At 42.2% G+C, this 27,552-nt stretch overlaps 1 protein-coding gene across 14 annotated transcripts in view; it reads left to right on the forward strand.

The window, feature by feature from the left end:
* The window catches only part of CAMK2G (calcium/calmodulin dependent protein kinase II gamma), a 120,100-nt gene that overhangs the window by 80,626 nt on the left and 11,922 nt on the right, over nt 1-27,552 (forward strand). For 5 of the 14 annotated variants that reach the window (XM_059851356.1, XM_059851345.1, XM_059851344.1 and 2 more), the window contains 8 exons: nt 43-165; nt 2,474-2,557; nt 3,205-3,247; nt 11,064-11,104; nt 19,557-19,589; nt 23,421-23,489; nt 25,091-25,135; nt 25,779-25,827. In XM_059851356.1, the coding sequence (XP_059707339.1) occupies nt 43-165; nt 2,474-2,557; nt 3,205-3,247; nt 11,064-11,104; nt 19,557-19,589; nt 23,421-23,489; nt 25,091-25,135; nt 25,779-25,827 (487 nt within the window). The remainder of the gene's footprint in view (nt 1-42; nt 166-2,473; nt 2,558-3,204; nt 3,248-11,063; nt 11,105-19,556; nt 19,590-23,420; nt 23,490-25,090; nt 25,136-25,778; nt 25,828-27,552) is intronic. The other 9 variants (XM_059851348.1, XM_059851352.1, XM_059851358.1 and 6 more) reach the window with 3 other exon arrangements.

Genomic DNA, 27,552 nt, shown 5'->3' on the forward strand with positions numbered 1-27,552 from the left:
ATTTCTATTCAGTTCATCACCTGTTCCTTCTTCCTCTTTTAGTTCCCATCACCTGAGTGGGACACTGTGACTCCCGAAGCCAAGAATTTGATCAACCAGATGCTGACGATAAACCCAGCGAAGCGCATCACAGCCGACCAGGCTCTCAAACACCCATGGGTTTGTGTAAGTGTTCTCCTTTTTACAGGTTTGCCTTGAATGGACATGCCAGGAAGACTTGAAGGACCCAGTATATTTCTGTGGTGGCAAAAGCACCACATTCCACCCCTCACTACAATTTCAAATATTTCAGATGGTTTGGTTTGGATTTTTTTTTTTGGTATGTTTGTTTGTTTGTTTGTTTGTTTTTTGGATACTGACCTTCAACAAGCCAACTTTGTCATGCTGATTTTATTGCCACAGTAGTAAAAAAAAAAAACAAAAAAACCCTTATTCTTTTAGAATTTTGTCAGTGTCCAGAGTTTCTGGTTTTTTCCCCACATCTTTTCCAATCCATAGCATCCTCAAATGGAGTTTGGCATCAGACAAAAATTTTAGGACCATTTTGTTCTTCATCTCTGCTTCAGTTTACAACATAGCATCTTGGCAATATTTGGGACATTTCTGCTATGCTGCAGCTTAACTGGCTGTAAACTTGAGAATCTAAATCTGTAAACTAAAAAAATCTTTTGCTGTTCTGTGTATGTAGTTTCTGCCTTGCTAGACCTCACACATAAGTGTTTTTCGTCTTTTGAAAAGTTGGCAAGGAAATCCCAGAACACAGCTGAGTGTGGGTGTAGGGGAGGGCAGCAGTGATGCATTTCTATCTCTGCAGGATGAAATAGTTTGACCTAAGTCTTACCAGATGCTCTGGTAATACCAGAGCATACTTCTGGGATGGGTATAGTGTGCTCCTTTGCTCATTTGTTCTTGAGAAACTGTGGTGGTGGTGTTCTATACCACAAATCAACAGATAGCAATTTAAAGTCAATTATGTGAACATCTGTCTAACAGGAGAGTCTGCTGTAAAATGGTACAAGTTCCTTGGAAGTCAAAACTTCACACTAGCTGAGACTGCCTATCTTTTTTTTTTCTTCCCTGCATGCTTATAATCAAATTCCTATGTATTCAACTTTCCTCCCAATGCCTGTAGCCAAAGTTGTATTATGATAGCCCATTCCCTGTGGCAACCTTCCTACTCTGAGCTAGGGAGAGTCTGATTGCACTTCCCAGCCATGTCATCTTCTTGCTGAAACTGCCTCCTGTCGAGTCTGTTGTTTCCCTTTGCTTTGCAGTCCCTGTGTGAACAACATCTGTTTTTTTCTGGATATGTATGGCTCCTCTAAAGTAAATGTTGTCGGAAATCTAAAAAAGTTTAAAACTTTATCTGAGACACAGAGTGTCTTAGCATCACTGAACTTCTGAAGTACGTATCCTGATTCTTGTAAGTGCACATTGAATAACTGGACATCACTGTCTCTCCTGAAGAGGCTGGAGGAACCAGCCAGAGTTGTTTGAGGACACTTTGGCTATATTCTTCTGACACACTGCCATGTGTACTGCCATGGGTGACCAGCTTTGACAATAGGATCAAAGCAGAGACTTCCCATGAAACTAGCTGAATATACACACAGTTTACAGATCTTTTGGGTATTGAAGAATTTTTTCCAAGCAAGAGAAAGTTAGTGGAGACTTTGTTCACACTTATCTGCTGGGTTAGAAATTCACCCACTATCCTCATAAAGGGAATTCAGGCTTGTGGTTCTATGCAAGAGCAACAGCTACTTTGGCATTAGTCACTGGCTTCCTCATGTGCTCTAAATGCTTAACAGTAACAGTCTCTGATTTCCTCTTGTGGTCTTAATGGCTGCAGCCCTTCTGGGGAGTTGTCTTTTAGCAGCTGATGGCATCCCAGTCTGCTGTGGATGACAGATGTGCATCGCTGCATAGAGATTATGCTCTTTTTTTTTTCCATTGGTACAATAGAAATACATGATCTTTTCTCTAACGTGCTGAGAATCTGTTTCTGCAATACTGATACAAAAATGCCAAGGCCTCTGCTAGTCAACCTCTTACATTCAGGGGGTTGCCATGTCCAAGAAGGCTGCTGCTCAGAAGTATTCCCTTACTGGTTGAAATTTCCCTTTCAAACTGTAGCTAATGCAGCCCAGGTCTTTTCTGCAGTGCCTCTAACTCAGTTTCCCAAGGGTATTCTTTGTCTTCTTCTTTACTATCTTAAATCCTGTATGTGCCTGAAAGGCAGGGAGCACTGATTCTCACCTTTACTTCAGTCATAAATTTCTTGAGTGCAGTCATAGCCCATCTTGATGGAAGTTCTCAGGTTATGAACTAGTTGCAGTGCTTTGCATCTGTGCAGTGGTGAGAGGCTTGGCCGTGTCAGCCTGAATGCGTTGACTGTGTGCAAGTGGAATGAACTTCCCTGGCTGATTTGGTATGGGTGTGTTCTTGATCTTCTGCTCTTCCTGTTTTTCAGCAACGATCCACTGTCGCATCAATGATGCACAGGCAGGAGACTGTGGAATGCTTGAGAAAGTTCAATGCTAGAAGGAAGCTAAAGGTAAGTACATCTTAATTCACTTTAGGTTTGGTTTTAGTTCTCTGAATTTGAGGTTAGTGCCTTCCTAGCAGCAATGCTTTTTTTCATGACTAGCACAGTGTTAGAGAAGTACCTTATGTGATCCTCCAGTACAGGGCATTGAAGTAGTGTACTGAGGAGCTGGGTAGTTTCTTTCTCTAAGCTCTAAGCTTCCTATGCCTCCTCTGCTACATATTCAACCCTTCTAGTTTCTGCCAGTGAGTTGAAACAGAGCAGGTAGTTCTGGGACTTTTAGTTCTGAGCACTGCACCTTCCAGTACTAGTGTTACCAGTTGCCTGCAGCTGGGGCAAAGCCTCTGGCCTATGCACAAAGCAGCTCTCTGCTGTGTGAAATTAGGAAGCAGCTATGTGTTTAATTCTTAGTGCCATTTCAGATTTCCTAGGCTATCCTGCCTGGCATCTAGCTGCTGCTCTAGAAAGGCAGAACCATGAGTGGTCCCGTGTCAGGCCTAAGAGCCACACCTGGGAATCCTGGATAGACTGGGGCTCTTCAGGGTACCAGTGGTATACCTCTGCATTGGTAACTGACGCATTGTGTCCTCCATGGGTCAGCCCAGCCCCTTTCTCAAGTGGCACTTTCTGTAATCCCTGCTTTGTCTTCCCCGCAGGGTGCAATCCTCACAACGATGCTCGTGTCTCGGAATTTTTCAGGTAAGTTCTCAATGTTCCCATCCCTTCCTTGGCTTTGTTTTGTGTGAGTGACCTGGAGAATATTTTAACCATTTTGGGGTCAAGTAGGAGGGGAGGAAACATGGTTTCAGTTCATCATGGTGTAATGGTGGTCACTTTGCCTGAGCTGGTGACCAGTGTGAAATGGGAAATTATTTTTTTGGAGAGAAGCACATAGTATTGTAGTCTGGTACAAAACAGAAGTAAAGTCAGCTTCCATAATCATCTCATGATATTTTGTTAGCAAATTACTTGTGAGAAATTCTAGCTGGTATCATTAGCTTTGCCATCATAAACCAGGAGTGAAGAGCTCTTATTAGGTAGGAGTGTTTCCTTCAGACTTGAGGCAGGGACAGGGAAGTAATATTGGTGAGAATAGGGACAGGAGCTATTTAGGTATAGTATTACTTTGACTCATCAAAAATGGGTCTGAAGTGTCTGGCTATTAGTTTTCCTTCTTGGAGTCTCAGAAGTGGTTTTCATCCTTTTAAATTTAATAGCTGGTAGTCTGGCTCCCACCCAAGTGCATTACGTAGTGCATTTACTGAAAATGCAGATCTCAACATGTAAATCCATGCTTTTTGGAAGATTACTGTCTTGGCTCAGCACACCTAGGTGACGCAGTCTTATCTGTGTTCATTTTCATTTGGGTGGAAAACCTCTATTTGTAAGTGCTTTTGGTTTATGGGATCTTTGTTTTCTTTACCCTCTTTGTAATTTTCTTTCTCTTTTAAAAGAGCAGTCATTGAATGCATGAGTCAGATTTTTATTGCACCTGACTACAGCTGCTTTCAAGTGGAAGTCTGCTATGTGGATTTATGTGATGATGGAACTGTATTGATTTCATCTGGCCATTTACTAATGGTGGATACCAATATTTATATTCTGGATGTTATTACAATAAACTTGTAATTGGAATGAAAACCTCTGTGAAATGATCATCCCAGCACACAAAGTGCACATTCATGCATACATTCTTCTGTGAATTCAAGGCAGTGTTTTTAACCTTCTGTATGGTGATGTAAAAAAACCAGTTATGTGAAACTATGCTACAATTAAGGGCCAGCCCTCACCAACATCCAAACTTTTTTTCTTGTTTCTCGCTTTCAGGTAGACCTGTGCCAATATGTCAGCATTACTTGTGACTACAACAATTCCTTTTTTCTGCATCTCTCATAGTTTGGCCTTAAAGGGACAGAGTAATTTTATCCATTCATCTGTCCCACATTTATGCTATTACATAAAATGCTATTACTTTAAAATTCTATATTGTTTTCTGAGACTGATTCTGAAATAACTGTTTGAGAAGCTATGGCACAATGACAGGACTGCCACAGGCCTGTACAGAGCTAAACATTTTCTTGGGCCTCTGCTGGTGTGAACTGTTTTTGTTCTATTTACACAGCTCATCTTAATTTCACTTAATTGATGATTCTGAAGTAGTCAGGGGTTTTATTCTTTTTTTTTTTATAAACAGAAGTTTTAGATCATTTTTAGTCTGCGAATGTTGTCACTTCTAATGAAGCTGCAGGAGTGCTTGGGTGAGGAAATCTCTTATGGGTAAGATTTTGAGTACATGAAATGCCAGAGAGAAGGGTTCTCCTTAATGGTGTGTGACCTGTACATCCACTTAATCCCTGAGCTAGTACTGAGGAGGAAAAAGCTTGCTCTACTCATTCTTCTCTGTGTCAAGAGCTGAAGCTGCTGTATCCACTTCAGTTAACAGCTGAAGAAAAGGAAATCCTAGGTGGCCCATAGTGAGTGCAAGGTTTGCAGTGTCACTGAGTTCTGCTTTGAATATAAACTGTGATTCCAAGTATGAGACACTCAGAAAAACTGTCCATAGAGAGATGTTGTGAATTTAAATGCAAAGCCTCTGTCCAGAGTAGCAATTCCTTTGTATGTGTTTTTAGAGGGATGAGATCATCTACTCCTTTTTCCTTTGCCGGACTGTGTGTAATATGAGCTTGACTTTTTAAAATTGTAATTATTTTTTAATTTACTTAGGTTTTCTTGTTGGCTGCAGTTGAAATAGATACATCTGCTGGAATTAAAGAATAAATGCATGTTAACGAAAAGTAATAAGTTTAAAAGTTTGTGTGGGAACTTTAGGGAGACCTCAGACTTGAAGGGTTCTGCAATAATATTTCTCTCTTTCCCTAAAGCCCTTAAGGGGTTTTTATTTTTCTCTAATTGGGTGACACTATTTTGTGGATTTTTTAAAGTCCCATTCCCAGCAGACAGGGAAGTAGATTTGTGAAGAGAGAAGCTTCTTCCTGCCTGGGGATGAGATCTCCTAAAAGCTTCTTTGGTAGATGTTTTGAACAAAGAGGAGAATAAAGTCTCATGTGACCCCAGTATCAATTAATTAGGCACGATTGTACTATCTGCAGGAAATATGAGAAGACTCCTTTAATCTTGTTGTCATTACTATCTCCTGTGTCACATTTTGTAGTATGGAGATCCTTCTCTGTATAGGCCTGACAAATTGTATTCCTAAAGAATCTGTAGCAGTACTCTCTCTCCCATTTTTTAGCTCATCAAAAATTCTTGCTTTTTACAAAGAAAAAAAAAAGTTTCTGTTCTTTCGTGAGTAATTTGTTGCTTGCTATGTGCCTTTTGCCCCAGGCCAGTTAAGTTAAAGGATATCTGGTTCCTTTCCCCAGTTATGATATATTCAGCCATTTAATATTGGCTGCTTGTGGCTCTTTTTAGAAGATTGCATCTCAGGCCAGCTGCAGGCTGTTTGTTAAAAGCATGTACAGTTGCACTTCTTTCAGCATAAGTCAGGAAGATGAAACCTGGTTACAATAAGGGCTTTGTGGCTTCTCTTCACACTCTCGTAAGGTGTTAATTCAGCTGCAAGAGAGAATGATGCAATCTAAGTTTTGCTGTAGGATTGTTAGGGTCACACCAGGGTATACACAGGATTACTTGGGTGTTCACTTGGGGCTTCAGATGTTCAGATGATCCAAGCAAGCACTGATCTGATCTGCATTCACTTAGAGAATTCAGAAGTGCAGTTGGTAAATCAGCTGACTAGATCATATGCAAGAAACTCCTAAATCATCTTCTGAGAAATAAATGTAAATTTATTGCTAGAAGAGAGTTGGCAAGGTTTTTAGAGACTCCTGCTGTATTTAAGGGTGCCTGGACTCATTTATGTAGATAAAACTGTAAATAGGCTTGCTATAAACTGAGTAAAAGGATGAAAAAAAGCTGGTTTTCATCTTAGGAGCAGCCATGATGCCAGGAGAAGCATCACAAAATGCTGAGAAGTGGCTTTTCTCCATAAGCCAATTTTTATGCACAACTTACAAGTGGCCTATGTGAAATTCTTAGTACTGTTTTCCTAAGTGGATTGCAACTGTTAATTTGGGGAGCTGTTCAACAAGCTTTCACACTGGGAAATTAATTTCTATCACGTGGTTCAGCACAAGTCCTCTATTCAAAATAGATCCTAAGGCAGACATTGCAGGTAATTATACCTTATGCCTGAAACCTCTATTTTTAACTGATGTTGAGCTTTCTTCTGGGTTGTCACTGCTTGCTCAATCAGTTTTGTGAGGGAGCTATTGTGGCAGAGTGTGACAAAAACTGGAATTCGTTACATGTCTCTTACAGATCTTCATTAACACTCCATTGTGCAGATTTGAGTTTTTGGCTAGATAAGTGAGATGGAGAGAGTCTGGAGGCAGATTTGAGAAGCAGAGTTCTTTTCAACTAAGTAAAGAAGGCCTGAATATCCTTGTGCATATTTAGTGCAACCTGTACAGAGACATTTTTTTAGCTGGCTAAAGAGCCGGAAGGAGGAAATAATACAAATACTGAAGTGGTACTGGAATATTTTGCTGTCTTCTTATACTTCCCTTCCAGAAGTGTGAAACAGAATTTTTGCTATTTTTTTGGTGCATGTGTGTGTATGTATATACATATATATCTATACTCAGGTTGAAATTTGAGTTCTTTTCTTTAACTGATGTGAAGTTTCTACTGTGTTATGTTAGGTAGATATTGATTCAGGACCAGAAATTTGTATCTCCTGGTAGGAATCCAAAGGCAGGAAAATAAGGAGGGGGAAAAAATTATTAAGGTATTTGTAGAGCTTTGACTAAATAAGTATAACATCACTGGAAACCACATTTCCCAAGTAGAAGATGAAAGATTAAGTTGTTTTTAAGTGTTTTCTCTGTATCTACCAAATCTCTTTAGAAACAGTAAGGGTTTCAGTGATGGTGCTCACTACTACAGTGTGGACCTGCTGAAGTAGTGGATTGCAGTTACTAACTTCCATTTGCAACTTCCTACAGTGATACGGATTTCATTACTGCATTTAATTGTTTATCACTATAGCCAGAGAGTCTAATTTAGCATCAAAAGTGGATGTAAATGATTAGAATAATTTCTTCTACTTCTATGTTCTTCTCTCTAAAGTTCAGGAAAGCTCTGGGAATACTTTTTATTGTGGTGTTTGTCATTAATAAATAGATATTCTTGAAGTTACACTGCATTCATGGTTATTGCGTGTGATGGTAGCAAGAGTGCCTCTTGTGACTGCACACCGACTGTTGGCTCCTTGTGGTGACCCGAGATGTGACATCAATTTGAGAAATAGTTAATATTACTTTCTTTTAACTGAGAATATGAGAATGACAAGCTGCAACTCTTGTATCATTGTATCATTGGGAAGTCTGTGTTGGTATGATACAATTTTTATTTTATGACATCTCAGTAAAGTCCAGAATTCTTCAGGTATAAATGCTTGTGTTTAGATGTCAGAACTTGGCTTGTTTGTTAGACTAGCATCATAAGTTAGTCAGACTTAATAGAAGCAGCCCCAGTGTTCTTCTTGCATCCCAAAAAAGAATTCTCTGGAAGCTTAATTGAAGTGAGAGATGTAACTGAGTTTGGCAGTTAAGGACAGAGCAAACCCAGGGACAGGCTGAATGAAGGGTTGCTCTCTCTGGAATAGTGGGGCTGGCAGTGGGGAAGGCACTATCTGTGGCTGTCTTTGGAGTGAGTATTTCCTCTTCAGCCCCCCCTTGGCTCTGGTACATCCAGAGTGTCTGGTGTTTATTGCTGATGAGTTCAGCATTAAGGATTTGTGTTTCTGCCAGGAGCATGGTCCAGAGCCCAGGCTGTTTACTATGGATGCCAGAACTGAAAAATGTGGGAAGAGGGAGGAGTATGTGCAAGAGAGGCCTTTTGTGTTTCTCTTCAGAGTTTAACTGAAGAGTGTCTTGTTAAGCCAGGAGCAGAATTGTGTTTTTAAGTTACTGGGTTAGCAGCATGTGCTTTCATGTTTCTTTATTCTAGAAGCACTCTTAACTTATAGAAGTTAAGAGAAGAGGGAATTTAATCCCTTTAACATGCAGAGGAAATGGGAAAGATAGAAAAAATTAGTCCTAGCATCTCACACTTGGAAAACCACAGAGCATTGGGACAAGGCTGTTTCAGGAGCAGCAAAAAATCTGCCGGCATGTGTCTTCGGATATTTCCCCTCCTGTTGTCTCTGCTAATCTACCTGTCTTCTAAAAGGATTATTGTTACAAGAAGTCTTGTCTGTTGCTTGTGCAGAAATTCCTCTTGCATCCCCTTTTATTTATGTCTTGTCATTTGTACAGGTTGATCTGTGGCTAGACCTGCATGCTTCCCTGGTGTCTGAGTCATCTTTGTGTGTAAATGCATTTCATGGGCTCTCCAGCTCTTTATAAACACAGAATGGTGCATGAACCAAATACACCACAGACCAAGTTTCTTTCTACAGTCCTGGGATGCTGTCAGGCCTGTGGGAGAGGAGTGTGTGCTGTGCAGAGGTACAGTCAGGGAAGGAGGCTGGATGGGCAGGCTGCACCAGGGAACACGGATCAGCATTACATAGTGCTGGGCTGCAGGGAGGGACTCAGCTGAATGTGCTCTAACGTTGTAGACCGTGATTTTAGCTGTCTTCTGTCCACAAAGACAAATGTGAGGTTGTGGGAAAACTGCAGAAAGTGTGAACAGTGTTGCTTCCCTGCTTGTCTGGGTTGTTCCCAGAACATATGGTGGTACTATTTTGCTTCTCTGATGGTGGGGGTTTTTTTCCCACTTCAAGGATGTCCCATTTAGCATATTTGTTAAGTTGCAGAATCCTTTACTCCTTCTGAAGTGTTGTAAGGCCGTAACAGTTTCTTGTTTTCAGCAGATGTTGTTTGAGATGCCTTCATGCATGTGTGGTATGAATGCTGGATCCCTTTTGACCCCATAGTCACATTGTTCTCCTTCTCACTTGCATGTAGAATCAAGCTAGCCTTTGTCATGCTTTGAAAGTGGCAAGAACTTACTTGTCTTGCAGTCTTGCAATGCTTTGTGTACACTCAGAAAAGAGACTGTTGCAGGGCGGATGAGTTGCTTTACCCACCTTTATGTGTGCACATTGGAACACTGTGTTTTGACACATCACATTCAGAAAACCTCTGCATGAGATTCTTCCAACGTTCTTGGCTTCTGAGAGCTGGAATGAAAACAAAATTGTAATCTAGCTTTATACTTGCAGTAGAGAGTAGAATTAGGAAACCAGTTCAAAGATTCTAGTAAGCTTATATGGGGTGCCACCTCTTTGTTGGGAGGAAATGCTGTAGTCATTTGCACCAACTCAGCTAATATTGTGTAGTTAATCCATGTCTGTAGGGTCTTGTAGAGAAGGCAGAGTGGAAAATGTGGTTGACATAAAATTTGAACAGTTGCTTAGGTATTGCAAAAACCTTTTTTGCCTAATGTTGCTGCTTCTAGAGAGACTGAGCACTCTGTGCAAATTGGTCAGTGTGTCCTTGGGAATTTCAACAGTCATGTCAGCATTGTCTTAGGACTTGCCTTTTCTCTAGGCTTCATCTTTGCTGCACCTAAAACCCATGTGCCCAGACCCAGAAGGTAGCTGCTTAGAAGAGCCGCAGCATGTGTTGGTACAGTAGTTGTCTTGCGTGCTGTTTACAGAACTTGATACAACTGAATACATTCTTCATAAGTAGACAAGAAGTGGTTTGTATCTGTTGAAGTTGTAGGTGGGGTCTTGCTGTTGAGTCATGGTTAATGTACCACTTTGCTGTAATAGATGAAGCAGCTCCTTCATCACTCCCAAGTATGCCTTCTGCCAGGCATTTGTAGTGGGCTGTCTGTGTGTGCTTATCATTCTCAGTTTCATTGATAGTGCCAGTTGTTCAAGTTGAGCACAGCAGAGCATTTTTATCTTTCAATTAAGAAATTTAGCCTAGTTCCCTGTCTCTTTTGCCATTCTTCCTTTTTTTTTTACAGTTTTCAGATGCTGTCTTTTGCACTTTTTCAGTCCCTTTCTTTTAGCTATCCGGCTATTCCCAGAGAAACTGTGAATAACAGTAATTAAAAGGCTTCTGTATTATCAGCACCCCCTTTATAAACCACATCTTCATCCTATTGCAAAAATCAGACAGGTTTCTTTTCCCCTTGTAACTGCTGACACTTCTGGGTGGGGTCACAGTGTGTGAATGGGAGATTTACAGAGAAGCTCTAAATTGCCATTTCAGATTTGGTCTTCTTGAGGTGGTGAAAGTGGTAGTATTTTGTCTGAATAAGTGAACAATCGATAGGATAGATGACCCTCTGCTATCAGGATGAATTTGATGAGTGACTTGTCCTGTTTTCCAGGTCTCTTGCTGCTAGAGAGAAATTATCAGGATGGTTGTGCTTCTGAAGTTTTGTGCTTTTTTGAGGGTAGGGGTGGGAAGAAAGAGAGAGAAGATAGTCTTGAAACCAAAATGTGATCTACTTCTGCTTTTCTCCACAGCTGCCAAAAGCCTGCTGAATAAGAAGTCAGATGGAGTGAAGGTAAGTTCTTGCTTTGTCATTTCACTGTCTCTCCCACCATCTGAACAGAAGGCAGCCAGTCTCTCTGGTGCCTGTCGCTTTCCAGGGTAAAACCACAGTCCTGTGTCTTGTTATGGAACCCGGGGTGGGATCTTAGTGTTCCTTACATGCATAACTAGCTAAGTACACTGTTGCAGCAGCAGGAATTCCTTTTCCCCTTTCTGTGATGTATGGAGAACTGGTCAGCACTGGATTAGAAAGACCAAGGACTTGCTCAGTTGTTACACATGCCTCTGACTAGTCTGTTCTGTTCAGTGCTTCTGACTGGGAAAATTGCACAGAGCAATTGTGAGTGACTGATGATATAGCCAGCAGACCCCGTGGAAGTTTCTCGGTCTACTCACTTGGATAGATGCTGAAGGCTGAGCTGAAAAGAAGGGTGGGGAAGGAGGAGCCTCCAAATGTTCATCTTTGGACAGAACAGAAACTGCGGATTGTGTTCAAAGTTCAATTCATGTACCTGAAGTTGAGGCACTCTCCTATTCCCTTATGAAGGGAATTATTTTTTCCCCACTTCAATGTCACTCTTTGTGTTGCATGGTCATCATTTATTTCTGGAGGTCATACAGGCCCTTGCCAAGGCTCTGTTGTTGCAGGCAGCAGCCCTTTATTGTCTTGTACTGGAGGAGAGACAATTATAGGCTAGAGCATGGTCCTCCCCTAACTGTTCTGAAGGTTAATTGTCCTCCACATGGAAAAGAAGAGCTGAAGTCCAAACCTTTCTCCACAGCTGTCAGGTGGAACAGTTCATCTCCTGGTTTAGCATTGTGGGCAGTCTTCATTCTCCCTGTGCTGGGGGGCTGACATTCACACTGAAGGACCAGCACACTTGTTCTTTCCTGCTCTCTGAGCCCTTTTCCATTTTAATGAGGCTTTGTTCCCAGAGGGCTCACAGTACAAGCAGGCTGCTGGAATAAGAGATGTTTTCAGAAGAGTTGTGTTTGTTTTCAGGACTGCTCTAATAAAACAATGCATTCTTACAGTTCTGCTGTATTCTGCCCTACTGACATCCAGGTTTTGGGGTTTTGGATCATAATGCTCTGTGAAAATGCTGTTCCTGTCCTAGGATTCTTGTCTTTGATATGTGCCTGCAAGAGTGAGCTTTTGGCCATTGCACCAGCTTGCCTCTTGCACAGACATGCATTGAAGACATGCACACTAATACAGCAAGTGTGTTAGAGTTGTTGCATCTGTTGATATTTAAAACATTACAGTAGAATTCCAGTGGAATAAGAATGGAGTATCCCCGATGTTGTGAAATGAGATCCAACAGGTTCTTACTTCAAAATCCCAATGAGGCAGGGGAGAAGTAATTGGAAAAACAGCAGGTATCAACATATCTACAAAGTTTTGTTAACCTATCTAGATAAAATTACTTTCTTCTTAGGATTCTTGATTTGTAACAAGCTTTCAGGGAGTGTCACATCTTGGGTTAAAATATTCAAAAAATGGACAAAGGATGTACACATATATCTTGAGGCACAACTTCCTGGTAATGTAGTTACAAGGAGACCCTGTACATTAGAACCTTCCAGCTCCATAGAAAGCTTATGGTGTTTGGTTCATGGAGTACACAGTGTCTTCTTCTGTGAAAAGGATAATTCTGGATTTACTTTTCTTCATCCCTTTGCAGTGTATGTTGCTCCTTGTATGTGTAATTGAAAACCTTGCTAAAGTGGACGGTATATTAGAGAGAATAGCATTCTCTGTTCGTGGTGAATGAGATTGTCCTCTGGAAACCACTGCTTCTGCAGTCAAGAGACCATGTAGCTTCCTCCCTCCCAAGTGTTACAGCAGTCTGGCTTTGCAGTGTGAACTTCAGTGTTGTCCAGGAGGTGCATTGCTCATGTTCACCCTGGGCTGAGGGTCCCCAGGGAGAGGTGTTTAATCTTCCCATTTTCCCCTAAGGGTGTCTTCCTTCAGGTATGGATTTTGAGTCCTCATTTCTGTAAGTGTTAAAACTCAGAAATAAATAATGTATTTCTTATTAAATCTCCTGTTTGAGTTACTCTTCTGCTCAGTAATACAGACTTTTAAAAGTACAAGTTGTTTTCCCCCAGTGCTAAGCTTGGACAAGACAGAGAATACATAATGGTCTGTGTATGTTAGTAGGGCATCCTTAACGCTTCTGTTGTAGGATTTCTGTGTCTACATGCTTATCTCTTTCTTTGTCCCACTGAAATGGGCGCTGCATCCCATTTGAAGTGAAGTCTTTTACCATGTCCATTTGCTTGTTGGAGCAGTACTGACCCATTGACTGCTGAGGACAGTCTTTGTGCTGGTCACTGGTTGGTGGCCTCACCATTGTGACCAGCATACTTGTCACATGTAGCTCCTTATGCAGGAAACGTGTAATTTTAGCTCCTCTCATGTTCTCACCCTGTACATTTCTACAAATGATTTGTGCCAGTGTCTGGTTGAGGTAAGAGCGTCTGGTCTTACTCGTGGCAAACAGTGATTTTCTGCCCATTGCAGTAGTGCAGAGCACAAATACTGTGGCTTGAACACCAACCAGATTTTCAGCTTTGTGGTATCCTTTTCACTCCCACTTCCGATATCAATTATTCTACATCTGATGTAGGTTTAGAACAAGCACTGCATGCTGTACTTCTAACTAGAGTCTGCTGCTGACCATATGCCATCTGGTTAGGCTTTTTCTCGTGTTTCCTCCAGATAAGAAGACTGGTTTGTTTGATTGTAGAGTTTTCTGTTTGTTTCTTACAACCTTCTTGGTAATCAAGTCTTTATGGAGATTTGAGAGGAAATATGTTTCAGTTTCTTCATTGGTTTTATCTGATCCAGGATGACTATGCACTATAAGACTGTTGTCACAGATATCCCCAAAGTAGATAAGAATTGAAAGAGTATTTCTTCCACAAATATATTATTACACTAGTGTAAAACTTAATGGCTATAAAGACATTGAGAAAAAAGCACCACCAGTTTGTGTTAATTTACTTTCTGTTTGAGGTAACTTTCCCTTTTTTTGGCTGGTATTCAGAGCTGACTGTGCTAGAATTCTGCATTGTTTGACAAGAATAGTAGGAGTTTCTATTACATAGTATTTATTCCAAATAACTCCATGAAAATGTGTGTTGGTGAATTTCTGATGCAAGGCACACCATGGACTTGCTGACATAGCATAAATGAGAGAGGAATGATTTGGTAGTCATACATGGTGATATGAGCATCTAGCGTGAGTTGTGTTCAGCTGATGCTAAAAAAAACCCCACAATTATTGTGTCTCTAGCAATAGTCTCAAATCCTTTGCTGAAGAAAGCTTAGCACTAAAGCAGTGAGGATGCATGCATTTTACTTGGATCAGATAATTTTGAAAGGCAGTGGGAGAAGCTTAAATAAGGAGGACAGGAAAGAAACTCCTTTTTTAAATTCCAATACTAGTGTGTCCACGCTGAGGTTGTTTTGATAAATTTCCATAGATATGACTGCCCCCACCAGAAAATTCCTTTCCAAATTCTATTTGAAGCATTCCTGGTTTTCATTTTGCACTGTTGCTTCTATTTCAAGTACTAATTCTGCTAATTGGTAGATATTTCATCAGCTTGGCACTTGAGAACTTTTCCATTATCTTAAATAATGAATGATTTCAACTGCCTTGAATCTTAAATTCTGCCTGCTCACCAAACCTTTGTAGTGCTGCACTCACTTTCATCAAGCAGAATTTGGATCCAAGCTGTTGGAGTAGCAGCAGGAAGGCCCAAGTTTTATCCCCAAGGAATATTGTTTTCTGCTTTCAAATCCAGAAAGTGAGGCTAGAAGATACTGAGTGACGAGTTGCAGAGCCCCTGTAACATACCATCTATCTTGTGGTCATCTCTGTAGGTCCCAGGTATTTTTTTAAGATTTTAAATTTATGAGCAACATTGTGCATCTATCATTAAAAATTTTACTTTAGATACTTTCAAATCAGATTATTTGGTTTCTTCTTCCCCTTTATGACTGTTATGTGGAGTTGCCATCTACTGCAAGGTGAGAGGGATTAAGGAGTGGGCTGGGGTAAACACCTGGATGAAGATTAAGGACACTTTATGCTGAGTGTCCTTCCTCTAAGCTTGTCAGGGTCTGGGCTCCCTGTAGTGAATGTTACAGTCCTACTGCTGAATTTTTTTTTTTTTTTTTTGTTTCTGGGTAGCATTTCAAAGAGTCATGTTCCCTTTTTTCCGAAGGGGTATTTCACTTCCTGCTGTGAGAGGTTGTGTGTGTTTCCAGTTCGAGCAGGGCCTGTAAGACCCATTTCTATAATCAGAATTTTTAATGCGCAAAGTCCTATTTTCAATTAAGCATGTAATGCTAATTATTTTTTAATTGGTCCTTCTCTAAGCTCTTTGTCAGTTTATTTTTTTTCTTTCTTGTTCACTTCTGACCACTTGGGTTTGTGACTATGATTTACAAAATTATATCAATAATATTCTTCAGGCCCACTGTAACACTATGTGGATAGTGAATTGTGGAGCATGCTGTGGGATGCAGGAGATTTTAACAGCATTCACTTGCAATGCTCCACCAAGTCTGTTGATTTTCTACCTTTTCTTTCTGCCACATGCACTGTTTTCTTTCCCAGTAAAAGCTGAATAGCACAGCTGAAAGGAGAACTCGACTGAAAGAGGAAAAATCCATTCGTTTGCTTTAACAAAGTTAGTGTTCTAAAATCTGCCCTATATGTTACATAACTACAAAGAGGTACCACATACCATTTGTTTTGTTGTTTGTAAGGAATATTGCAGTAAGTGTACATTTTATGCCTGATGTGTACCACTTTCCCTGCCCTTTGCCCAGTAAAGAGTATGTGAGGAAGGGAGGATGCTCTGTAAACTGGCATGGCTGCTGGGAAGCAGTTGGTCAAAGCATGCCTTAAACAGAGAAAGCACAGTAGCAAGGTAAAGCAACCTATGAAATCTGCAAGGGTCAAGTAACATTCACACAGTGACCAACAGGAGTTAATGCTCCTATCTCTGTATCTGGACTTGTTATAATCTTAAAGCCATACTGTTTAAAGTATAACTGATTGTTTATGGTGAAGCTAAACAGGGAGAGCCCAAGTTCATCTGAACAGCAGAGTGTTATGCAAGACACCTGGGGAGTGCTTTAGATCTGTTTAAGCGCTGACATCCAGTAGCACATTATATCCATCTTTGATGCAGTCAGTTTTTTCACTGCATTGTTGTAATGCCTGGAAACACCAACTGAGATCAAGGGTCCAGTGTGCTTAGCTAGTGGTGGCTAAGCAGAAAATCCCTGCCTCTTAGCTTAGAATTTAAATAGACAAGCTGACAAAAGGGCAAGAGAGGAGATGGATTGACAAAGATTAAATTATTTGCTCAGCATCACACAAAAGGGCTAAAGCAGAAATAGAAATAGGACCTCAAATTTGCTGGTTCAAGATGACTCTCACTATGATGATCTGGTTTTAGTTCAACATTTTTTTCCTACCTTAAGTTCTGAAATGACTATACTCTCCATAGGAATATGAGTTGCTGCAAGCATGATATTTTAACATAAAGACTGTCAGTATCAGACTGGGGGAGAACTGCATGTAGAAGATGGAAGCACAGAAAGTTGTCATAAAAATAAAATAGCCATGTTAAGTTCCCGGGTCTGTGAATAGGACCTTGCTTGGAATCACTCTATTTCTTATAGTATGTTTTAGTATGTGCTGTGGAATGATTTACACTCGACATTTCTAGTATTGCTGCCATGCTGAAGAGAAAGTGATTCTTCAGATTGTCTTCTGTCTCCTGCTGACTTCTGTTGATTGTTACCTAAAGCAAGACTGTTCCTTAAGTTGCACTGTAGAGAATCTGCTCTTCTTTGAGAGATGAACACCTAAAATCCACACACATAATAAAAATAGAACTGTAATGCACATTCATCCATAGGTTTGTTGTCTGTAGTGCTTTGGGAGAATGTTTTGTACCTCAGGTGTAGGGAAACCCTTTAAGTGATCAGTGAGGTACTTTACCATAGGCTGTGTCTGCCTTTAACAAATTTTTTTCATTCCCTGGGACATCTCTGCCCTGCTTAGTAGTTCTTACAGGGTTCATTCCTATAGAAGGCAAAGAGAACTCTATAACTAAACTTCTGTTCTCTTATTTACTTTGCTAAGTTGCAGTCACATTACGAGAAGAACAAAAAAGCTTTGCTCACTCAGCTAGTCACCTTGGGAAGGTAACAATAGATGGTTCTGATACAGCTGTTAAGATGTACTGGGAGATTGACCTGGTTTAGTAACTTCCTTGTATATGATTTGACTTAATAAATTTTGATGCTTTAGCACTTACTGCCAGTGCCTCATGTTGGCATTATCTAACCTGTCTTGTGTTTTTGTAGTACTTTCATGCTCTGGTCATAACACAGACTTCACCCCTGCCCTTTTAGTACTGCCAGCCTAGCTTTTCTTCCCCATGTTATTATAGTAGCCAGTAATAATGTGCTTTCTGGGATTTCTACACTACATCATGCCCTGTAATAGACTAACACTGTTTTAAATTTAGCTTGTACTCTAATTAAGTTCTGATCTGCAGAGGGTTCTGTTTCCTCATGTGTCAGTGTTATTTGTGCCTCTGTGTATGAGGGTGTGTGTTTTCCGCATGGCTTGGTTGATTCTTTTCCTATTGAACCTTTTGCTTGTATCTTAACATTTTCTGTCCATTTTTTCTTTTGTAACTTACTGGAAGTCTGTATGAATTTCAAATGAGATGGTCTTTCTTAGAGACAGGTTTACCTCAGTATCCATATAGTTTCTTTTTGTCTGCTGCAACTTACAGTATTCATTAAAAGTAAAAGCAGTAGTTTTTCATTGTTGTGAATTTTCACTTTTCCCAGTTAAAAATTCCCTGTTGTGATGGGGTACAAGGATTTCTCTGGGTTGATAGCAGTCCAAGTGTTATATTCATGCACATGCTATTTTAGTTCTAGCTTGAGGAAAAGCCTGTGGAGAAGCTAAATTGTCATGAAAGAAATGAGAGGAAACATAATGTAATGGCAAGCCCTGTGTTGTGCCTCCATGAAATGGAAGATTTGTGAACCAAATGGTGAACAGATGAGAGTCTGTCTGTTCTGGAATTAATGATCAGATGAGGTAGAAGCTTTGCTAGTTTGAGTCTGTTCATGCAGTGGTTATGTGACTGTGGACTGTATGGAGTGATTAGGAATGTGGTCTGGGTATGAGGTGAACATGGGCACTTCTGCTTTCAAACACATGCCAGTGTGTGTGTGTTCTTGAGCTCTGATGTGAGGATAGCAGGGATGAAGGCAATATTCAAGGTAAGAGTTGTGAGGGCTCAGTAAGTGTATGAAGTGGGGAGCTACAGCTCCTGGCTTGTTCTGTGTTCATAGGCTGCTCCAGGGGGTGCTGTGGTAGTGTGCAGGAGTCCAGAGCTACAGAACTGAGCCCACACCATCCTGTGTTTTGACTGACATGAAGTGTGCTGTGCTATACCACTCTGTGGGCTCGATTGTAGTAAGGAGCAGAGAAATAGCCTAGATAGTACCAAAGGAGAAGGGCAGATGGAAAATGTACGTGGAGACAGCAAGGGGAAGGCATAGCATTGTAATGCTGAAAGACTTGCCAGGCTCAGCTTGAACTGGATGACACTAAGAGTTTAGTGAAAGAGGAGGGAAGTGCATGCTGAGCCTCATTTACTGGAGAGTGCAGTTTGGTGTGAAGGTGTCTTTGAAGATGACTGAAGATGCCATTGAACAAGAGCAGAGTCCAAGAACGTTGAGTAGTGTTTGAACCTGTTTGTTCTTCTCCCAATATCTGAGAGTGCAAAGTGTTTTGGCTGTTGATTGCTTCTGTCTTTCTTGTTTGAGCATTGCCTCTCCAAACAGGCCCAAATTCTATGTGAGGGAGCCTTTCTCCTCCCCATGCTATGCACACAAGTTCCCTCTTCTTTCTTTAGTCTCTGCGTGTGCGTTTCTGTTGTGGCCTCCTCCCTACCCTCTAATTTGAGTTGAAAACACACCACTGCATTCTCCAGATGTGAACACACAGGGGGTTTCTGCCTACCTCTTCACTTTGACTGGGGAAGCTGCCCCATTTTCTGAGGTGGGAGAGCACGGAGAGACACCCCCCTGTATCCCACGTCTTGTGCTCTTCTTCTCTCCTTATATCAGTGTGTGGGGCACCTATATTCTGACCTCAGTGTTTGAGGAGATGGGGGTCTTCAGCCCTGCCCTTTCCCCTGGTGTGTAGTCGTGTGCTTTAATGGTGACTTCTCTCTCTGTTTCTTTTTTCCGTGTCTGTGCATTTCTGCTGCTGCTTATACCTGCCTCAGGGGAGCATTATTGGCAGGGTGGCCCTTGCTGGCACACTAATGTGTGAATAGTTTCTGTGCTTTTCTTCTCATCTCCTCTCTTCCCTTCTCTTTCCCTCTCTCAATGATGTGTCCAGAAAAGGAAGTCGAGCTCCAGTGTGCATTTGATGGTGAGCACCTCCCGTAAGCTGCCTGCGATTCGTGCCTCCGCCATTCTCCATGCCATGCACGCTCGGCTTGTGCTCATCACCCTACATAGCATGTCCGTGCAAGGGGGCGGCCGGGGGGATCAGTGTGCACCCAGGGGTCCATGTCCTCACAAAAAGGGCTCTGGGATCCTCTGGCCACATACAGCTCCCATTTTGTGCAGAAAATCCAGCTGCCAGCAACTCAGTTTGACTTTACCTGCTCTGAGTGTGAAACGAAAAAAGACAGTGGTTCTCCTGGGCTCAGCAGAGCAGGTGTGTGCCTTGCCTGGACAGGAGGCTTTGTCATTCTGTTGCAGAGGTGCCAAAAAGAGGAACAGGTGCTTTGCCTGGTGTTGGTGTTGTCATCCTTGATAGGAGTCTTGCAGTGTAGAACAAACTGGGAGTCACTCCAAATGTGGCAGAGACTGATGGGGCTCCACTGTTCAGATGAAATGTGCGGGCACAGCACCACTGGGCATCTCAGAGCTGCTGGTCACTTCTTTTTTTAGCGTACTTACAGAAAAGGTTTGTTCAGAGCCTTTATAATCCAAAACTTCCTTTTGTCCTGATCTTGTTTATGTATCCCAGCATGACCAAATACCCAGTAACTCCCCCACCCCGTCCTGTTCATTTCCTTTTTCATTCATCAAGGTGTTTGGCATTTATAGAATTTGTTAAAAACATAGTCAAATCCACTCTCAAGGGTCCAAAGAGGAAATTGGCCAGTGTCATATTGTCAGAAGCCATACACAGCCCAATGACACACTTTGACACCAAGATATGAACAGTAACCAAAGGACAAGAATTAGTTATTGTATTATCTCCTATGCACAGAAAAATAACAGAAAAGATTTCTCCCATTTCAGATAGAGGTGGGAACGTTACAATACCAAGACAGCAGAATAATTGTTTTTGCATTACTACCTGGAAGATATTTCTCCTCTTCTTCCTTCAATGACACCTTAAAACTGTTTTTAAAAAAAAACAACACAAAAAAAGTAATCCCAAACTACTGCTTTGAAAATCTGAAGAGAGTGACTAACTTTTCTCCAGCCCTGCCTCTATGCGGGGCAGAAGTTCACTTTGCCTTTCTTGCCCTTCTGCCAGCAATACTTAAATTCCCTTTGCATATTGTTTTAAAGTAGCTGGGATATGTAAGCCATGTAAGCATCAACCACTGAAAACATGGAAGCAGTGAAAGTGGCTGAATAACCAGAATAATAGCCCATGTAGTGGTAGTTTCTTATAGCTGGCTACATGTGTGTGCCCCTACGATATGAGCACTGGTCTGTTTTCTTTCTCTTGCACCCTCTGTGTTGCTCGTGCCTGTCTGTCTGTCTCTTGTCGAGCTCAGGAAATGTTGCCAACTGCTGTGCCAAAGCGAATTCTGTTACAGATCTTAAGAAGGGCCTAGCACCTTTTTAGGTGAATGGGCCTCTTTTAACTTGAGTTGTACAGAATTACCAAGGATTGTACCCGGACTGATGGTGGCTGGCAGCAGGGGGGGAGGAGGGATAAGAGTTGGCTGTGCTGCCTGCATCTCTGTGAAGGAAAGGCTAGCTTCTTCCAGGGAAGAGCACCTGGTTAAATGGCCACATGATGTGAGTGTGTGCAGGAAGCTCAATACGTCAGATACCTTCCTTCACCCGAGAAAGAGCTGTGAAAAACATGCAGGTTAAGCTGCCTCTAATTTCATTGGGACACTATCCTTTAGTACAATGCTATCCAATTCTGGACTAGCAAACATGATACTTGGTTGTCTTCTGCCCACTGGCTGGGGAAGAATATCGTGGGTGAGCTGGGTGCTCAGTGCATACTGGAGGGTAGGCTGTGTGCTTTGACTATGTGGGGCTTTGCACTTTATAAGGCAACATAACACTCCTAACAGGCTGTTGTCAACTTTTAATTTGGAACAGTGGCTTTGTGGGTGTTTGTTTAGGTTTTGGTCATTTTGTTGGGTTTTTTTCCCATTTGGTTTTAGTTATAGAGCCTTCCAAAATAGTGGAATTATTTTTGTATAGCTTCTTCCGTGCTAATTTTATCTTCTTATCCCAGTGGGCTAAGAAAAATGGGTTACCTTCCTCTCACTGGAAGAGGTTTGGAAGATAGATCTCTGCTTTAGGATGACTGTTTCTGAAGAAGTACAAGAGCCTCAGTGCTGTGTGGAGAGGTGGACCATTGTCAGAAGTTTGTGTTTGTGTCACAAAATAGCTTGGAATTAACTTTTTCAGGTTGATCTGCTCCTCTTTGACATCTACAGTGACCTGTTATCTCTTCTGCCATCAGGCTGGAAATACATGCATAAAACAAAACTCTTGGAAGGCCAGAGTCTTAGGACAGTGCAGGGATGTATAGAAAGAGGCAGAAAACCATCACTTCTGTGGTATTTCTCCTTTCTTAGGTTGGAGTTTGAGTGTAAATGTTTGGGGTTTTTTCCCCCACGGACTTCTAAAGAGTTAATTTCTGCCTCGCTCTCTTCTACTTCCTCCCCCCTCCACCTGCCCCATCTTCTTCTTTTGTTTCTCCCCTCTCTCTCTCCAAAAAGGATAGTTAAGCCAAGACCTGTTGCTTGTGAAGAAAAGCTGAATTGTTAGTAGGAGTTTGTTAAGTCTCAGTCTTATAAGATCTGTCACTGGTTGACATAATTATACCTTTGGCAGATGTTTTCCAGCTTAGCATTTCACTTCTCCATTTTTTGTGGTGGTTGTGGTGTGGTGATGAGGGCCTAATGTTTTGCAGTATGAGTTTTCACTCCCTGAGTGGGATAGAGAGCCACTGCAACGAGGGCACACTACTGTGAGCTCCCACCAGGTGCCCTGATCTGTAAACTAAGGAGTGTGAGCGAGGCTCCTGCAGAGACAATTTTGACCTTGCTGCTGCTGGCATCCAGTGGCAAAAGAGACGTAGCCTGGTGGGGGGGGCTCACGTGGGCTGGATTTGTGGGCTAGAAACCCTGTACTTATGGATAGGTTTGGCTTCCTACAAACACAGTCTTGGTTAATTCCTGACATGCATGACTCAATGGGATGATTCTTTTCAGCAAGCTGGTGATGGCCTCACTGTTGTGCTGTATGAATGCAGAAAATTGAGATTTTATTCTTCTGCCACAGCTACAAGAGAGTCTGAAGAGGGGAGAGATGAAAAGCTGCTGGGCACCATCCAGAGAGCTTCCTACTTGTGGAACTATATGGCCTTTCCCTTATGTCCCAATCCCATTCCTTTCAATATTTTGGTTCTGAAGTCTCTTTGTTCAGGTTACAGCAGGGACACAACATATCATGCATTACCTTTTCTCTACCATTTCTAGGGCTGACCACATTTGTACTTGGCTCACTAGATTCCCTGGAACTCTCACCTAGAACTGTTTCTGTACACTATGGGACACCTCAGACTTGACTCCCATTTGTGCTCTGTTTGAGACCATGACTACTGTGTGTCTCTCACTTCTGTAGTCTCTCTCTCAGGACAGCTGCCATGTCTCATTTTCCTTCAGATATTTTTTGTTAGTGCTCATTGCAGGATTCTCCCTACCCCTTTGGGCTGCTGCCTTTTTGCCTTCTGTTCTCCTTCCTTTTAGCTCTAGCAGTCCATTCACATTTGAATTTTGGTACATCCCTTACAACTTCTGTTGCCTCTGGAGGAAGGATGATGTCCAGCAACTGGGGCAGCACTCCTCCTTCCTCCCTGTTCTTGGTGATTGAGCTTGTGGGAAGGGTCGGGTCTGAGGAGATGGTGGGGTTGAAGCAATGCTGTCATTTTCTTGCTGCCTCTGCTGCCCAGCATGGGAACTAAAACCGTGTTTTTCTGTCTCAGCCACAGAGCAACAACAAAACCAGTATAGTAAGCACTGCAAAAGAAACACCCCCAGTGCAGACGTCCATGGTATCTTCCCCAACCGCTATTTTTTTTCTTGTTTGGTTTAATTTTGATTCTGTCCTCTCCCCTTCTCCTCCCAAACCCCTTCCCGAGTGCTGCTTGTGCCACTCTGTTTCAGCTTATGTTTTGGCTTCGTTCTGTGTGTCCCTGTGCTGCTGTGGGGCCTGATCACAGCCTCACAGGCTTTGGGATGGGGGTGCTGAGCAGAGCTGTGGTTGGATGTGGGGATCGCAGCTTGCCTGGACTTCCCCGTGTGCCACCCCTGTATAGTTCTGTGTGTCCCGTTCAACTGTTCCTGCTGGCTTTGGGGAGGATGGTTTTGAAGAAGAGAGTGTCAAGCTCCATCCCCTTTCCAACATTCAGGAAATGGAGGATGGACTTCAGGACACCAGAGAGGAAATGGCAGACAAACGGTTTTTAGAAGAATCCTTTGCTGGCCCATTTGGCCTGCTGAGTTGAGTGGCTGATCTCCTGCAGGTCACTGACTTGCTGGGCTGGCACTTTCTGTTTGGCCTGTGTGCAAGCTCTACAGTGCCAGTACAGTGCCAGTGCCAAGTACATTGAATGGCACAGCTTGGGTGCGTGGCCTGCCTCAGTACCCGTGGGATCAGGCAGCAGTGCAGCGGGTGGCAGAGGCACATGGGTGAGTGTGCAGCACTGCCCAGCACTGTCCCTGATGCCCTTGCTGAGCCACCCAGCTAGAACAACAGCAGTGGAGGAGATGGTGCAAGATCCTGAAGTCTTGTCCTGGTAATGAAGGGATGAGTGCAGGAGCTAGTTAGCGCCCATAGGCCTGGTAGCTGCTCTTTGTTGTCTGTCTCTGGAGAGTTGGATTTGGTATTTTTGGGGCATGGGAGGGTGGGATTTGGTGTTGGGTTTTTTTGGTGTAGAATGAAGGATTCTTGGGACACTTCATAATTTTCAGCTTTCCTTTCACTAGCTTTTTCATTATGTTTTTTATATTGAGAGAGCCTTTCTAAATTATTAAATATGGTTATTATTGAAATTGGAGCTCATTTCAGAGACTTTTAGAAAAATGTGCCTTTTTTCACAGTTCCTTAGCAACTCCTCTCTGAGAGGCATTGAGGTGGTCTGGCTCATCCTATTTTTATTATGGAAATTATGAATGTCCCTTTTTTAGGGTAAACTACCCAGCAACTTTTCCAAAAAACTGGGAGACAAAGGCCCCAGCCCAGTATTATCCTTTCTTCCCCCTTTCCTCTTCTGAAACATTTTCCAGTGAGGGAGCTGCTGAGGGGTCATTACCTCATGAACAGCTGCATGGGGTGCAGACTGGCTGCTTGGTTGCCCCCTGGTGTCCGTGCCAGCCTGGTTCACTGGAAGTGAATTGGGAATTAGGGGCAGTTGCAGGGAAGCTGGGGGCTTTGTCTCCTTGTGACTGTAGCTTTTAGTGCAGCCTCTCTCGTAATGAAACCTGTGCAGGAAGTGTGTGCGCACGCACGCAGGCACACGTGTGATGTTTGAAGTTTGTGATTTGATTTGACTTTTTTTAATGTCAGTCACCTATTCTCCACTTGCTGGGGAGTGAAAGTAAATTAGAGAATGCTTTGGAACTAGAGTTTAATGATTATTCCATCCTTTCCTAGGAGCCTCAAACAACTGTTGTCCATAATGCTACAGATGGCATAAAGGTAAGGGATGGGAGTGTTGTTAGAAAAACCTCTGCTTCTCTCTTGTTGTCTTCATGTGTCTTAATTCAGATTCTACTTTTCCAATGTCTAGTTTGTAGCATGCTCCTGAATACTGATGACAATAGACTAGGAGGGTTGTGTTATATGGCTGTGGATCTCTGAGTGAGGCTGAGTAAGAACAACTGTTCAGATAGTAACACATCTTTCCTATTGTGGTGTATAACCACCACTCTCTTTCATATGTGGGATGGAAGAGGAGATACAGGCACTTATGCTTTTTTTTTTTTCTTCTGCTAATGGACACTTCCTCTGAGAAAGCCTAGGAGCCCTTCTTTAGCTTCTTGTGGCTATTCTTCCAAACAGAAGCGACTCTCATTAGATTTCAGTTGACAGAGTTTGGTAACTTCCACACTTGTAAAAGTTCTGGGTTAAGAGCTCGAACATGCAAAAGCTGAGCAGAGATGCTGTTATGTTGTGCTTTGTATTTGGCCTGCTTACATTCAAATCTTCCTTGTATCATCCTCTCCCTTCCATCCCTGCCAATGTTTTTGTGCTTTTCCCCATCTTTCTTCACAAAGAAATCAAACTATTTGCTCATTGTCCCGACTGCTGATGCCTGGTAATGCTCTGTTCTGCCGTGCAGGGTTCCACAGAGAGCTGTAACACCACAACTGAAGATGAGGATCTGAAAGGTAGGTATTTTGCCTGTAATTTCTAATATAGCTAAGTGTAGGCAAGGAATTCTAGAGATTCAATCATTGCCTTGAACTAGCTTCCCAGATTTCTGTGTCTGACTCAGTTCATAAATTCGCCATGACGCTGTCATTCCTGTCACAGTGGGACCATGCATTGGGGAACCGTCTGACTTGGCCTCTGTGGTATATAAACACTGAGCTAATTTGTTTTTGTCTCAGAGTTGGAATTCTTTTCTTGCATATATCATAATCTGTTCATCTCCAGTCCATTTCTAGGTGTGGAAAATCCCTACCAGCCCCTGGAGGTTTGAACTCTGCTTGTTTTTTTCTGCTTCCCTGTAGGTTACAGAGAGTTGAAACCTCTCTGTTACTACTCAGTCTCCCTTTTCACCCCTTTCTGGGAATATCTTTTGTGACATGCAAAGACTTCCCTCGTTATTTTTTTCTCTTTGGGTCTATTTTTATTAAGATGAAGATAATTCTCAGCCTGTTGTCCTTGACTGAAATATCAGTAAAGGGAGAGGCCGAGAAAAATTTTCATATCTTTCAGTGACCATATCATGAATATCATGTGCTTGTAAACCTCTTAAATGAAGGAGCTCCAAGTTCCATATCTGCTCATGTTGTTTGAGCAGCTATCTTTTGCCTAATCTCCGTAATGAAGGATGAGCAGACATTTTCCTGAATAAACAAGTTTGAGATGGGTGAAGGTAGTTTGCATTCTGAGACAAATGTGTTAATAACTTGCATTTTGAGGCAGAGGTATTCTCGTTCTCCCTGTAGTTCATCTGAGTTACATACCCAGGGAAAAATCAGTTCTGACCCTGTGATGTAGCAGCAATGTCACATCTGTCAGTGGGGTAATTCGTGATGCTTTTCCTGTGGCTTGTCACAAGCTGCTGGCTCCTCTTCTGAGGAATCACAGGGAGCAGAAACACATGCCAGTGAGTGAATGAGCTCTGCAATAGAGATTGTTTCAGAGAAGATCTGGCCTCATTACAGGACAGTGTTCTAGCTCCCACCTTTTTGCCAAAGAGTAAGCTGTGGTTTAGGAACCTAGCTTTGAGTGACGGGAACTGGATGGGTTTCATAGTGCAGTAATAAATTTGATTTATCAGCTCTTCTGGATAGCCATCCAGAATGGGTATTTGTCCAGAACCTTGTCTCCTGTGGCACTTTTTATTTTGGAGAGGTTCCATGGTTGAGCTAGCTGAGCCAATGGGTATTGTAAGTCAGGAATACAAATGCTGCAAGGAAAAGGAGTCTAGGACTGGAACAGAAGGTGGGTAGGAAGGAAGGCAGCTGCTCAGTGTACAGAGTTGTATAGGGCTACATTGCTACAGATCAAAACTGTGCTTTGGTGTTTTTTTTTTTTTTTTTTGCAGAGGTTAGAAAATTTTGTTATGATTTTAATAGAAGGGAGCATTTGAATGGTGATTGGGAGGGAAAGAGTTTGCACAGTCGTGGTTTGTGCTGTGGCCAGCTCTGGTAATTTTAGTCCTCCAGTTTTAAGTGTAGCTGTGTTCACCAGTGTTCTTTTTCCATTCCTGCCCTTCCATATTTTAAGATAAGCAAGCACTTGAGCAAAACTAAGTAGACCAAAAGGTTTGGGAGTGTCGAAGTTCTCAGTGCTCTACATAGCCATGACTCTCAGAAAAGGGAAGTGCTTGTGCAGTTCCTCTGCCAACTTCTTGTTTTAAATAGACACCAGGATACACAGAT

This window comes from Haemorhous mexicanus, chromosome 7, assembly GCF_027477595.1.
Source record: "Haemorhous mexicanus isolate bHaeMex1 chromosome 7, bHaeMex1.pri, whole genome shotgun sequence".
In the NCBI taxonomy this organism is placed as follows: domain Eukaryota; kingdom Metazoa; phylum Chordata; class Aves; order Passeriformes; family Fringillidae; genus Haemorhous; species Haemorhous mexicanus.